Source organism: Embiotoca jacksoni, unplaced genomic scaffold (genome assembly GCF_022577435.1).
Source record: "Embiotoca jacksoni isolate LCO1_2020_lvr unplaced genomic scaffold, fEmbJac1.0.p SCAF_9, whole genome shotgun sequence".
NCBI classification, from domain to species: domain Eukaryota; kingdom Metazoa; phylum Chordata; class Actinopteri; family Embiotocidae; genus Embiotoca; species Embiotoca jacksoni.
This window is the reverse complement of record NW_027185447.1, coordinates 10,371,301-10,386,188: the sequence shown is the minus strand read 5'-3', so window position 1 is coordinate 10,386,188 and position 14,888 is coordinate 10,371,301. Positions and strand designations below refer to the sequence as shown.

At 39.7% G+C, this 14,888-nt stretch overlaps 2 protein-coding genes across 2 annotated transcripts in view; both read right to left on the bottom strand.

Moving 5' to 3' along the window:
• huwe1 (HECT, UBA and WWE domain containing E3 ubiquitin protein ligase 1) overlaps positions 1-2,565 on the bottom strand; it is a 42,857-nt gene extending 40,292 nt beyond the window's left edge. Inside the window, exons 1-2 of the mRNA XM_069140935.1 lie at positions 2,493-2,565; positions 762-831 (exon numbers count right to left, since the gene is read on the bottom strand). The gene's annotated coding sequence lies outside the window, so the exon portion shown is untranslated. The remainder of the gene's footprint in view (positions 1-761; positions 832-2,492) is intronic.
• Positions 2,566-4,109: 1,544 nt separating this feature from the next.
• On the bottom strand, positions 4,110-14,888 carry phf8 (PHD finger protein 8). Its single transcript, XM_069140490.1, has 22 exons — positions 14,592-14,888; positions 13,672-13,971; positions 13,406-13,491; positions 13,167-13,293; positions 12,614-12,774; positions 12,300-12,441; positions 12,011-12,197; positions 11,733-11,895; positions 10,961-11,048; positions 10,374-10,480; positions 10,163-10,254; positions 9,228-9,317; positions 8,802-9,083; positions 8,628-8,710; positions 8,356-8,525; positions 8,050-8,135; positions 7,811-7,932; positions 7,158-7,492; positions 6,954-7,049; positions 6,755-6,864; positions 6,287-6,647; positions 4,110-6,191 (listed from the first exon to the last, which is right to left on the bottom strand). The coding sequence occupies exons 2-22, from the start codon at positions 13,767-13,769 to the stop codon at positions 6,103-6,105; spliced, it is 3,075 nt and encodes a 1,024-aa protein (XP_068996591.1). The 5' UTR covers positions 13,770-13,971; positions 14,592-14,888; the 3' UTR covers positions 4,110-6,102.

Genomic DNA, 14,888 nt, shown 5'->3' with positions numbered 1-14,888 from the left:
GGGAAGTCACTTCATGAAACTCTTAACAAAATCTCTGGATAATCATAACAAATGATATTCATGTTTTTGTATTTATATTTTTTTTTTTTAAAGATGCTGCAATATGAGCTGATATTTTACAGACAATGTGTTATATATTTGCAGATTATTATAAAACTGTATTTGGTCACAGCTCTTTAACATAAGCAAATTGGATGGATAACTGCTAGAATGTTTAAGAAAAAAAAAAAAAGAGAAAATAGTATCATTGTAAGCTATCAAACAAAACCTTAAAAAAAAGATCATACTGGACCGCCTGTGAGGGTTTGCAACTTTTCCCAAAGTAATGTGTGGCAGCTATGAAAGGGAAGAAACCCAGTGCCGCTAAATATTCCTTTACTGAGGCGAATCAACTTCAGCTGATAAATGGACATCACTGTAAATCTCACCAAAACCATCTGATTGGGTAGATAAACCACAGCAAAGAGAAGAATAAGGTGACACTGTTTGAGGTGAAACGTTCATGTTATTAAGAAATAAGAATAACTTAAGCTATTTGGAGTTGCTAAACAAGATATTTCCGATATACATCATTTCACCGACAGAAATATATTCTTCTCCTCAGTATGGTTTATTAATTGTGGTTCATGATTTTAACTCGAAGGAGTGGTGAACTCCGGATCATAATAGCGGCATATAGCTGGCAAATAAGAGTATCCTTTATTAATGTGTATCACCAGAGCAGTTTGAGTCAATGTAGAAAATAGTTTAGCATTACCTACCAGAAACTGCTTTGGTTCAATAGCTCCAACATTCTCATCCCTGGTTCACGACGCAGTTTCTGTAAACAGTCTGAAAATATTGAACAGACAACAAACATTATGGATAGCAGAGCAAACATAAATCCAAGCAGCTAGTTTACTGGTACCACCCTCGCTGACAGAGTTACATCTATTATATTTAACAAAAGGTAAAGATCAGGCTAACTTATTATGGGTAGGTATATACTTATGGTGCAATTCATTCTTTTGTAAAAGGCAGGGACGAGTAACTCATCCCGATTAAACATTTTAAATAAGAACTTTAAGTGATTTGTCCACCACGAAGCTTTTGTTAGGTCAACTACCCCATCAAATTCAAAACGTGCTCCGGATGTCAAGACAATCCTTATTTAAATAGACGCTACTTAAATCCTTGTAATTAACATATCACAACATTTATGGGATTGCAAGTAACTTAAATCAAAAACATTTCCAGACATATGTCCACTTTTTTTTTTTAGCTGTTTTTAAATGTGGCCCACTGTTGATGGCTGTTACTTTATTGTCCCGGCTTGAATTGATAAAACTCCCAGCCGTAGTTTTGTTACAGAATAACAAAGAATACATAAACAATAATAATAATAAAAATAAAAAAAGTAATCATCACTCTCGACTACAAGTCCACTTCCCCTGTTCGCCATCATGTCATCGCATCCCTGATTGACAGGATGACGAGGAGCCGACGGGATGCTGACAGATAACACAAAACACTCCGCTTAATTTAACATTATAATGCTTTTAAAGACTCGCAAACGCCAACTAATTGTACAAAAAACAAATCCAAGATATGACGGAGAATATCACCGCTGCACGTCCACATGAGCTGTGACGGACCGAGACCGTCAAACATCCTCCACTAATGGCTGGAAGACGCCGCTCGGTTGGGAGTCGCGCCGCTACATTCCCATACTCGTGTATCACTCCCCAAGGTTAGGGGTTAGGGGTTAGTTACCAAAAACAACAACAACAACAACAAAAAACCCCGGTTTAATTAGCTCGTAATTATCTGCCAGTGTTGTCGAAGTTAAGACAAACCCCCCCTCTCTCTCTCTTCTCTCTCTCTCTCTACGCAGTTGAGCGTGCGCGGCCGTGCTAACGTTAGCAAAGTTAGTAGCCGGTTGCGGTGACGTTAGCTTCGGGTTGGCTAGCAGCTCGAGGCTAACGCGACTTTGAATTCCGTTTTTAACGGTTAAAACGTTTGAAGCGGATCAGCGGAGCGGGAAGTCAACGTCCGAGACCGGACACGTTTCTACTCTCACCGCATACGAGATCTCCGGGGAGAGGAAGGAACCAGTCAACGAGGACAGGTCCTTGGTATTAGAGATCCGCACACATACCCATACACAAGTGAACATGAGCGTGTGTGTGTGTGTGTGTGTGTGTTGGGGAGGAGGAGAGGGGGGGGGGGGGGGTTTCGCGCGAGCTAACCTAGCTAGCATCGCGAGCTCCGCACAATGCTCCATCCGTGGGATCATGGCTAAATTAAAAATGGCGGTTTTACACTGCAGAAGACCTGTACGTTACCCTTAAAAACACAAACGTGTTGCGGTCTCGGATCCCGCGACGAGGGGGTGGGGAGGGGAGGCGAGGGGGGCGAGTCGTCGATAATAGTTTGTTAGGGAAGAGAAACCTCTGCCGCCGGTTCGCTTAAAAGCCCCATGTCGATAGTGTGGAAGAAGTGTTTCTGCCTACCTCGAATGCGTGTTACATTCGCTTCTCCATCTTGCACTAGCGAGTCGTAGGGCAGTTCGGATCTCGCGAGAATACCTGCTCCCTTCGTTTACCCGGGGCACTCCCTTGTAATTGTTGCAACAAAAAAAAACAAAAAAAAGAGCAATGTTAGTGTGTTTTCGTTTGGAAGAGGGCTATGTGAAGAAATATGTGGCAATAGAAATATAAATTGGATTATTTATGTTTATATATTTAGAGGGGACGGATTGTATCATGTATTTTTTTATTTTTTATTTTAATTGCTCAACTGAGTCGTTGCATTGAAAAACTGACTCGAGAGACAATCATTTCAAGCTGAATATAGTTTGAAAGTGAATGTAATATTATGAAATTGAATTAATTTGCTCTGAAACTGAATGAGTCACACGGACAGTTCAACTCTCTGTATAGGCCTGCTTCCATCTTCATTTCTCTCAATTCAAATTCACTTTGTAAAATTCCATTTGTTTGTTTCTCACATATTCCAGTATTTGAGCAATAGCATAGTTTGACCAAAAAAAGAACTTTGTGTAGCTCTAAAGGGAAACTTTTACTGCATATCCTAGGCTAGATCCTTTTGATCCACAGCCACACCACTATTGAGATCAAAAAGTTTCTGATGTTATGCCACTAATGGTTGAAGTGGTATATGTCAATCCCTTCAGTGGCCATTTTTTTGTGCTGCTGTTATTTGTATTACAGTATTACTTTTCACTGTTCACTGCAAAATGCTTAACTCTTTGGTGCTCAAAAACAACTGTATCAAATAAAAATAATGATCATAATAACAATTAATTGTATATTCTTACCACGGTAAAGTTGTACGTTTATAATGATCACTGCAATAACCTTAAATATTCATCTTCAACCAATGTTCATTCACAATTGTTTGTGTTTTATGCCTCCGGAAGTGCATATGAGAACGTTAAGTAAGAATAGAGAGTATCCTCTTTTTAAAAAAATAATATTCCTTTAGTTAAACAATTTCTCATTTACATACAACATGGCTTTCACGTCTTTGTAATAGATCAAAAGGATCAGGTGCATGAATGCTAGAGGACAGTTCATAACATAAAAATAATTAAGCATTTTGCATTGAACTGTGGGATCAGCACATGCCGCTGCACCACTAGTGGCGTGCCATCAGCCACTTTCGATGTCAGCGCTGATGCGGATCAGTGGTAGTGAAGGAAATGGTCAAAAACACAAACAGTAGGGCACACGGGAGAAGTTTTCCTTCAGGGCTACACTTGGTGGTGATTAGCTGAAGAATTCCTCAAAGACAGGATGTATGAGGCACAAACTGAAATTGAATTTTTGGAATTTCAATTGTGAGAACAGAATGTGGAAGAGTTGAACTTTCCATGAAGTTTCAAGTTTACTGAAATTCTGTTTAAAACTGATTAATCTAATTTCAGTTTTTTTCTCCTCAGATTAAGTTTCTTACTGCAATTTTTCAAGTTGGACAATTCACATTCAAATATAAATCAATCAAATTCAGTTTCTGGTGACACATATTTACACACTTCCTAATTGGTATTTACAGTCTCAACGTTGTAATTAAATGTGCACATGAAAGCACAGCAGAATTCTCCAGGCTTTATGAAAAATAGAGTTTAATATGAAAGCGTATTCAAACTCACTGACAATTAGGAAATGAAGACTGGGCATTTATATAACAAATGCATCTAACCCCTACTTGAACGGGGAAGTCGCTTTTAAAATTGAGCAATGGAATAATGTTTAGATGTAAAAATAATACAGAAATTCGTACAACAAAAAAGACCCTGAGAAAATCTGCAGTCACGACTTGTCATTCAAAAGTAATATCTATTACCGTCTCGTTTCTAATACAAGCAATGCAATTCTAGTGTAGATGTGTTAAATACAACACAATATTCCTTGTTTGTGAAATCCAGAAAATTGCCAAAATCCCACCTTTGTGAATGTTATACAAACTGAGTTTTCTAGTAGACTGTATTAAACAGAAAACCATTTATCTTGCTCGCAAATCAAACTTGGTGATTCGGTGGTCCTCAAATAAATTCAATGAAAAAAGAAATTTTGCCCAAGGTATATTTTATCTTTTCCAGGTCGTATTTAAACACATCATGTTTAAAACACACAGTACACACCAACACAAGAGTGAATATCAACAATAATTAATATAAAACTAAATGGATGAAATTTAACGAGGGCATTTTCCAGCACACTTCCAATATTACACTAACAAGACAACATGAACTTAGCATGACAGTTAATGCATACAAATATAAAAAAGAACTATTTCAGATATTTTCCAAATACAGCAACGTATCATGTACAAGGTATGTTACGAAAGATTTGAAAGTTTTTGAACTATAAAAGAACTTAAATTACAACACATATGTACATATCAGTTCACATCCTGCACCTTCACAATGTTTTCACACAGTTGAATCTACACCTCTGCCAACATTTTGTTACTTGTACATTCTGTAGAAAGAAAGCACATCTCTACATCTGACCCAAGAACGCTGCCAACACTTGGGGTGCAAACTATGGCAACATGCAGGAAACTAGTCTCTTTATCCCATAATATTTTTCTGCTTTTCCAACGTAGCTATATAACTTACAAATATTACAAATATTTACAATGACAATTTAAAACTGTAAAATATTTTAACAAAGTAATGGATAGTATTTTTGTACAGATGTTAAGTGGTTGAAAATAATTAATAAGAAAATGAGGTGGTAAAAACATACTATATTAAAGTAGGCTAAGAGATGGCATAAGCTTCCTTGTTAAATAAGTATGAAAAGAATAAATAGAATTGTATGGTGGTAGTCTTGGCATTAGTTAAGCACTTTCCATATAGAGCTACAGTATATGGAGGAACAACAGGGACAAATTTCAACATTTGACTGTGCATAGTCTGGATTTTTGCACAACTGCTTTTTGTGGTAAAGATTGGTGTCCTGTAATCATCATACCACACAATAATGTGTTTTATGAGGTAAAAATGAGGTAAAAAGACAGCTAAATACAATACTACAACTGCAAGACTGCGTGTGTGTGTTTGTGTGTCAGTGTTTGCACATGTGTGTCTTTGTGGGAATAGGGGTTATTACAAACAACATTTTACCTGACCAAACATTTTTTTTGTTTTCTTTCCCTTTTAGAAATGTATGATGGGCATGTACGATGTCTTTGCAGAAATACAACCCCCAAGAATAGCTTGTAATAGCCCATTTGTCAATTTATCATGTTAAATAAAGGTCTACCTGTAATTTTGGAAATTGTTGCACAATTTTGTATTGCCAAAATATGTGATAATTAAAGAGTCATTTGACACATTCAGTGGGAATCAATCACATAACACATTTTAGTCACAGATATGTCTCTGAAAATTCCATCATGCAGATATGGGTAACTGGAACTGGGCAGAGTGATTGGTGGAGGACAAGAGTGAGGTTCGATAACAAGTGAAAACAGTAAACAAATTTATCTAGAGTACAAAATATAGATCACTATGTCTATTTCCTTCAGACCTACTTCACAAAGGTCTTTGCTTCATTCTAACCAAGTCTTCAGCGACGTTCCCAAAATCTTTCACAAGAGAAGTTTGCCATTGCGGTGAATTTTCAGAATTTTCCCAAGTCTCTGTTTTGCAGTTGCAAGTCCTTTCTTTGGACGTTTCCCTAAAATAAAATAAAAAGGAAGAATGAGAATTACACTGTCACAGACAGACAATATTATACTGTCAATATTTAAGTATATTCAACTTTATGCTTACCTTGACCAACTCCTGTTGTGCCTTGGCTGGCTAAACCTGCAGGGGATGTACCAGGATGAGAACTGCTATTCTGCGGAGACAGGGAAGGTCTTCGAGAAGTGAGAAATACACCAGGAGCCATGGCTCCGCTGCCTCTCGGGCCTCCAGGGCCAAAAGGTCCTGGTCCTGCCGTGTATTCATGGTCCAACAGACTGGCAGAGTAATAATCCATCCTCCTGTCTGGGCTGGAGTCTGCTACAGACTCTGGAGCAGGTGTTGGGGAGGGAGGGGCTGGCTCAGTCTGAACGGGGGGAGGACTGACTACAGGAACAGGTGGACGCTGCTTTTTGGTGTACTTCCTTTTAGCTGGCTTTTGCTGCTCCTGAATCAGAACCCAAAAAAAGAAACAGGAATCTTTATCTTTTTTTTACTCCACATGATTAATGTGCACATACCTTTAAGACCAACATGCTTTGTTTCCCAACTCACTTGTTGTGCCAGCTTGGCAGCAGCTGCTGCAAGGCCAGTTTCGACAGAGGCGACTCTGGCCCCTTCCCTGGCAGGTCGCTCCTGTTTGGGAAGGGTGGGCATCACCCTGGCTGTAAAAGAAAATAACTTATTGAAAAATCAACCATCAAAAAGTTAAACACAGACTTATCTGTCTTGCTGATATGTTTAAGCCAGGTACCTTTTGGGCTCCAAGGTGTATCATCCCAGTTTTTCTTCCGCTTCATTTTAGTCTTGTTTGCATGATCTTCTTCATCAGACTCCAAGGATGGGTAAACTAAAAAAAAATGATTATCATACTTATGCTTTGCCTTGAACAATAAAAGCAATAAACTTTCATGCTTTGACTAACATGATGACGGATGACAGATCTTTTACTGCTCACCATAGTCTGAATCTTTAAAACAAGTTCCCAGCGTCTCTTGCTCATCTGGACTTTCCTCGTCACTAAGGTGACGAGCCGGCCGTTTAATTGGCCGTTTTCCTGGCCGCTGGATGACAGGTTTCTTCTCGGGATGTGCGGTCTTTTTGACCCCTCCAGTCACCCACACAGCCCTGCCACCCTTCTCTTTGACAACTCCTAATCCTTCTGTCAGGCCTCCAGAGATAGACAGGGGTGATGAGGAGGAGGAGGAGGAGGAGGACGATGAAGGGGGGTTGGCCATGGAGAGCATACCCTGGATGGCATCACGAGTACTGGGAGAGGCTGGAGCTTCCTCACTGAGAAAATGACAGAGTTTAGCAGTCAATTATCATCTCAAAAATAAACAGACTTAAACACAGCAGAGAGTGAGAGCCGCTGGAAATATGTGAAATATGAAGGTTTCAAAGGTTATGAGATTCTTGCACCAACACAGTGAGCCATTTTCTCCCAACTCTAAACTTTCCTTCTCATCACTGGTATCCAAAGATCAGGAAGTGTGTTTCAGATACATCACTTCAAACACCATAAAAATCCAATTAAACATACCTATTTAAATATATATAATTTACAATAGCACCAGGTATAAGCATCACTGGTGATTAAGGCAATCTGACCTGAGTGTTGCAGAGTCCAAGCCTGCCACTTGCTTGCTGGCCTTCAATAAATCCAGAATGCCCCCCGCACCACCCTTCACTCCGTGGGCGGCCAGTGCCTCTTCATCAGTGGTGTAGTCCTCCTGAAGTCACAAGCACAAACACACCATTGTTACTGTTGGAGAAATGCCGTAGTAATAATATAAATAATAATAATAAAGCTAAACTGGAAGCCATTGGTATATCCATAATAATCTCACCTCAATGTCAAAGTCTACCTCTCCTGGCTCCCTGATGCGATTAGGGTCAGAACAGGGCTTGGCTCTGGGCAGCTTCCTGGGAAGACCTGAAAGCATAACAGTGTTAGTTTACAGTAGCAAAGTGGACTTAAAACCACAATACTGAACTATATTAGTTACTACATTTAGCGGTCACTCAAGGTGTTCAAGCAGCTATACTGATGTATACCAGACTTTGCTGGGAGGGTAAATAAATTGATGTCCAGACAAGGGCTACTACATTCATCCAAGCATTCATAATACTCTTGTAAAATGTAGAATTCTTACCGCTTAGTTTCTTTTTCTTGCCCGGTCCAGCAGGCTTACGTCGTGGAGGAGGAGTCTCGTCAATCTGCAACTCATCTTCTGATTCCAAGTCAGACAGACTGGATCCCTCCGTGACAAGATGTTTGTAGTTTCCAGCTCGTCCTGCACCATTACTGCTGCCGTGCTTCTTACTAAAGCCAGAGAAACAGCAGGTAAAAAAAGACAACCAACCTTTGGCAGGACCATCAGATCAAAAAAGTAACATGAACAGTCCAAATGGATGCAAAGCTTACCCTTGGATTTTTCCATTAGTCAGCACAAGTTTCAGTTTGCTTTTATTTAGCTTCCCTTCAAACTCCTCTAATGGCAACTCCAACTGTGAGGACAGAAAGGAGGATGAAACATTTAGACACAGAAAGTGGTGACTAACGTTCCCATTTTCAACACAAATGTCTGCAACCTTGTACCTTGTTCTTGTGTTTGGACTTGCCAGGTTGAAATTTCTTGAGTGTATGTTTGGTATGGATCTCAATGAGGTCAAGTTCTCCTGCTTCTGCCTTCAGCAGCCCCTTCTGATTCTTCTTTTTGGTTCCTGGGGGCCCAAGACCCCCTATCACCTCCTTGGGCTTAGGTGCTTTCTTTTTTCCAGGGGGGCGTCCTGAATTCTGAGAGGTGGTCAGGGGAGCTTTGGACAGTGGTGAACCAGGAAACTGAGGTCCAGAGCGGCCAATGTTTTGCTGAAAGATGTCCTGACAAAAGAGAGCATCATTTAGTCAGTTAAACAGAAAATAAGTTGGAAAAGTAAATATTTTTACATAAACATTTGAATAATTACAACAAAGACTAAAATTCAAGCCTAAAACCATTTTTTCTTTTGTGATTCAAGTCTTTACCTCAACCAGACGAATTTCCTTGGCCAGGTCCTTCACTAGTGTCTGAGTATTGATGGTTTCTGGTATCTCTGCCTCATGGTCTGCTAAAGCCTGAGTGTAGAGAGATAACTATTAATTGTCTGACAAATATTTCGCAAAGTTACAACTCATACTATGTCATTATTAAGTTACTATTATTATTATTATTATTACTACTAATATTATGACATACATAATACAACACATTTAACGGAATAATTTAACATATTGATAAATACGCTCTGTCATTTATGAAGCTACAGCCAGCAGCTGGTTAGCTTAGCTTAGCATAGAGACTGGAAACGGGGCAACAGCTACCATGGTAAAAAAAAGTCCACCTACCAGCACCTCTACTAAACTACTCGTACCCTACCTACTACTACAATTGTTATATTGGTACAAAAACTGCAGTGCATGACAATTCTTTTTGACACGGAGGTACACATGCTGCACTATTTCCTGGTAGTAACCAGGAACTTCCTGAAGTCTCTGTTGGTTACCTGGCAACTGCTCAGAGCCAAGACACAAATACCCTGTGAAACCATAGCATGTCATTTGTATAATGAATAAACAAACTAAATAGTTGTCATCAGAGGTGCTGGTAGGCAGTTTTTAAATGCTATGTGACAGTCAGGCTAGTTGTTCCTCCCGGTTTTCATACTCTGCACTAGGTTAAGCTTACTAATGGTTGGCAGTAGATTCATATTTGATTGACAGACACGAGCAGTATTAGCAAATCAAATGTTTTCTCAAAATGGTAATTGTAGGTTTGAATAGTGCCTGGTTTAAACTCAAACTAACTCCTGCACATTATTGTCACAGCTGGCTAGAAAAGGAAATAAACCAAGTCATGAAATAGAGAGTGAAGAGAGGACAACAATTTTATCCCAAGACAAAGTAAAGGAGTAAGATTTGACCTCTTTACGGGTCCAGCTGCGGAAGGCATTGTTCAGGGCCTTTGCTCCATGAACCAGATAAGTGGCAGGGTGTCTGCGGTTTTCTCTTAAACCTGTTAGACAGCATAACACAAGGATAAAGAATAGCACAATTTACAGTAAACACAGGTGACTAAAAAAGGTTCCATGAAAACCCAATATGAACAATATAAAATTCATTGAAATCCCTCACCTCTGAAGGTATCAAGAAGGTGCTTCCCAACATACCAGCACACAGTCTCAAAGTTGGGAAATCTAAACAAGTCTGCAGTGCTTAATCTCTTCTCTATTTCATATGCCCTAAAATGATACCAAAACACAAGAAAAGTCAGACATGAATTGGTTATCATCACAAAGGATTACCTCTGTGGAGGTGAACAGCTTCCAAAGAACTGGAGGCCCTGGGAACAAAAAGAAAGGAACTGCAGCGACTCTAAGTTTCTTTAAAACATTCATGGTTGAGTTTCAACCAGTGGCCATATATTAATACGGAGCGCCACCAACATCGAGAGAACAAATATACTACTTTAATATGTAAAACATAAATTAATTATATAATAATAGTTTGCTTGTAAAATGCACCTGGTAGTATGTCAGCGCCTGTAAGCATTCAATAAAAACTGTTTATATTCATTTCATTGTCACTTTGTCTTGTTTTTATTGGCTGGTGTGAAAGTCATGTGCCGTTTTAATATCAATCACCTTACGAGAACATTTCAGTCAAAAAGGGATACAATAATATCCAATTAAGATCACATAAACAGTCCTGAGAAAACTAACCGCAGCTGCATGTCAATGTTGAGACTATGCAAGAAGTTTCCTCCAAAGGCCAGGCAGTCAACTGGAGTCAGCACAGCATGAATCCACCCTGGAAGACAAACAAACAATAAAAGTGTAAACATCGTTTGTTTCAGACCATGTCAGCATTGAGCCGGGTAAATTTGTAAACAGGTCTTTTCCCCTCCAATTGGGCCATCTGTCCAAACTAAAACGTAGCTATTCCAAAACGGGCTTGGGAGAGATTTAATCTGAAAATGGCACGGCATTGCAGTGTGTATACGGAAAATGTGTGGAGAAATACTGTTGTAATTGCTGACAAAACATATTGTAGCCTCTCACTGTTTTCTTAAATTAAACATGAAGAGGAAACAGAATAACCTTCTGCTTGTTCTGTGATGGAGCCATAACTAAAAAATGTCCCTCACTGACATGGTTGTAATATATTTGCAATTAACAATGTGTTCGAAATGTGATAAATCCACCACAGAAACAAAAGTAGTATAGTGTTTCTTCTTCAGTGGCTTTCTATGGTTGGCTTGCTTGTGTGTTCTTGTGCATGTCCAGTAGAAGGAGAGAGTTGCCCATTTTTTTTTATGTGGAGAAACTAAAACTCCTGGTGTGAATACATCAGTTTTGCATTTTCAAAACTTAACTGGTTCGATGTTGTTGTATTCCCAGACTGTTTGACTGTCACATCTTTTCTAAAACCGTTTTTTTTTTTTTTTTTTTTTTTTTTTTTTGACAAAAGTATCAAAATCAAAGTACAGTTTACCTGTTGGTATGAACAGGGTGTTTCCTTGTTTGACAGAACACTTGTAACACATATCAACCTGGTCCCCGAAGAACATCTCATTCTGGCTCGACGAGGAACTCCACCGCTCAAAAAGTGCCAGGTTGGCGGTGGTGGGGGATATTAGGTAGAAGATTTTCTCACCCTAAATAAACAGAGAGAGAAGCTTTTAGAATAAAAACCATTTCATTTAGAAAAACAGGAAAACTGACACTGAATTCAAACTTGCTAAACATGACTGAAAATATCGTTCCTCTCACCCTCAGCACATGGTACCACACCGAAGTGCCTCCAAAGTCGATGTGGAAGTCTGTGTAGCTATCCTTCACGCCCATTAGGCAGTACTTCTGCACATTGGGCCGTTCAAAAACAGACTCTTCAGGCCACAGGTTTTCCACCCATGACAGTTTTCTCACAATCTTGGGAGTCTCCACCAAGTTCGAGAGCCTTGAGAGACAGGTTGAACACTTGAGTTTAGTCTTCTACACATTACATCCATAACGACGCAGTTTCACTTCATTATTCTATCCAATTACATTTTTAGTATACCTGGTCTCAGAGAACTCCAGGCTAATGACATTGAGCACTCTGTCTCTGTTGGGGCTGTTGTAGTATTCAACAAAGTCTCCCAGACGCATCTTCAGATCACATTGGCGAGACACATCAATCACGTCAATCTCTTTATCTGCACCTGCAATTGAAACCAAATTAAGGGTTTAGAAAAGTGCAGATAATTTAGATACTATGTCCGACACAACAAAGGAAACTGATTTTAATTTTTCGATAACATTTACCCTAAAAATATTTGAGAACACTACGGAGATATATATCAAAATTCAGTGGTAAATGTATCAAAACTTTACCGATGTAGTGCTCTACATCACTGACGCTGAATGATGATGGAGGAAGGGTCATGCCTAGGCCATCCCGCCTCAGCACCATGACAGGAACACTGAATGAATGCTCCTCCAGAAACTCAACTGTCAGCTGGGCGCCTGATGGCTTCAACAAGACTTCATCCGCACTGTCATAGTAAGACAGACAGATATATGCACATGTTGTGACTCAGAAGAAGAAAATCATGATAATGAAGAGAATGCTTCATGATTTTATGACAGTAAGGCATATTCTCAACCAAGTAGCAAAAGCTGCTGCAGAATGCTGAGCAAAAAAACTACACATGGGCTAAGTAGAGCAATATCAACACAAGATCAACACAAGTAGAATGCAACTCAATCGCAGATGCAGTAACAGTGCAACAAAGTACCTTATGTATGAAAGTACCTCACTTTTAGTTGTTAAATCAGAGTGTGATGTGCACTAAAACCACTGCATCCTTGACTAGAAATCAACTTTCTATCTTAAAACCTGTGAATAATAAACTTTTGCCTTTGCAGGACTGTTGGCGAGACTAACTTTGGGAAGGTGCGGCTCCGTAGCTCCCTAACAAACTGTGAACTGCCAGTCTTAACAGGCCGACTTGGATCTCTTCCTCCACCGGCACCTCCATCTGTCTGCTTATTGCCTCCACGGCGTTTGCGCACTGAGAACAAGGAGACAGAAAATGTTTTATCAACTGCAGCAGTCTTAGAAAAAAGTAAACCAATAACAAGATAATCACCTCAGAGAGGTATCAATAAGAAATGGTAACTTACTGACAGAAGGCCCATGGGTGACCTGACAGTTAGGGCAGTGATACAGGTCAATCTCAGCTGCTTTGTCCTCTTCTACTCCAACACAGCTAAACAAAAACGTACTTATATCAGACAAAGAATGTGCAAAGTGGAGAGTTGAATGGAGTATGATCAGTCACTATACACACAGGAATCAGACAATAAAGATAGCAGATGTATAAATGCCACAACATATGTGAATCTCGCAGCACAGTATGATCACCAAAATGTGAAATCTAGTATCCTACCTTCCATGGAACCAGTCTTGACAAATGTCACACTCGATCATAAAGCGTGTCACATCGTATGGCAGGCGACACAAGCAGTATACCGGCACTGATGCCATATTCAGAGTGTGTGTGTGTGTGTGTGTGTGTGTGAGGACAACAAGAAGCTATCACCGTAAAATCAGTACAAATCTAATTCCGATGGGAGAGACTATATACTGAATGCTTATTTAATTATTGGTAATGTTACTGTGGCACTAAACTCTGAATCAGTCACTTCACTTCCAGATCCCACATGTCCGCTGGGATTCACTCGAGAACCTGCAGAACACAGAAGACAACGTGATTTAGTCGCTGGCCATAAGACACGATGACAACAGTGCGACCGCACTGCATGCTGATAAGTTAAATGATTTAAAACTTGACCACGTTATACCCTAAAAGTAACTATCCCTGCAAGAAGCAAGTTCAGTCAACTTGTTGACAACCAAACTTGTAAACATAATGTTTTGGTGGCAAGACATTTTTTTTTTTTTTTTTTTTAATCTTTTTGTTTAATTTAATATATTTCAAAAATAAATTCTGAGAGAAGGACAGCAATATCGCGCCCTTCGCAGACTTGATAAAGTGTAAATATTTTTTTTTGCTTCTGCTATTAACAGTAACGTTTGCAAACTTGCAGTCGTAACTCTTGTTTGTAAACACGCTTTGGATGTTGTTTAGCGGAGACGCGTTTAGCTAGCGAGCGGGCGTTAGCCGCGTTAGCCGACGACGTGCTAGCTGGAGAATCGAAATATTTGCAAGCAAGTTAACTCGTACAACAGTTCGTGCAATTATTTCAGTTTCCGAGCTTCAACGAGACGTTTAAATAAATCTAACACAGCAGGATAATTTCAGCCAAAGGACGCGCCCAAACTGACATTTCACGCGAGCAAACTCACCGGAATGTCGCCGCGGCAGGGCCAAGCATCGAAAAGCCGCTGTAATCCCTACGCGAGCCCGGTGGCGGCTGAGGCCTTATTATGCAACGTCAATTAATAAACAATTTGCTTTACCACATTTTTTTTGTTTATCAACTCTGTTAAGCCCAAAAAGGAAAGGCCTGGTCCAGGAGTGCACACTGGACGAGACAACTGAAACCTGAAGCGACCTAAACGAGCTCAAGAACTACAAATAACGGCGTATTAAACAGCATCAACGCCATTTCAAAGACAGTAACGTCAGACCGTTGTTCATCG

Coding starts and splice junctions, on each gene's coding strand:
- phf8 (XM_069140490.1), bottom strand. CDS start 13,769: ATGGCATCAGTGCCGGTATACTGCTTGTGTCGCCTGCCATACGATGTG. Junction 7,493..7,810: donor TTGGACTCTGCAACACTCAG/GTCAGATTGCCT, acceptor TCATTTTCTCAG/TGAGGAAGCTCCAGCCTCTC. Junction 6,192..6,286: donor CACAACAGGAGTTGGTCAAG/GTAAGCATAAAG, acceptor ATTTTATTTTAG/GGAAACGTCCAAAGAAAGGA.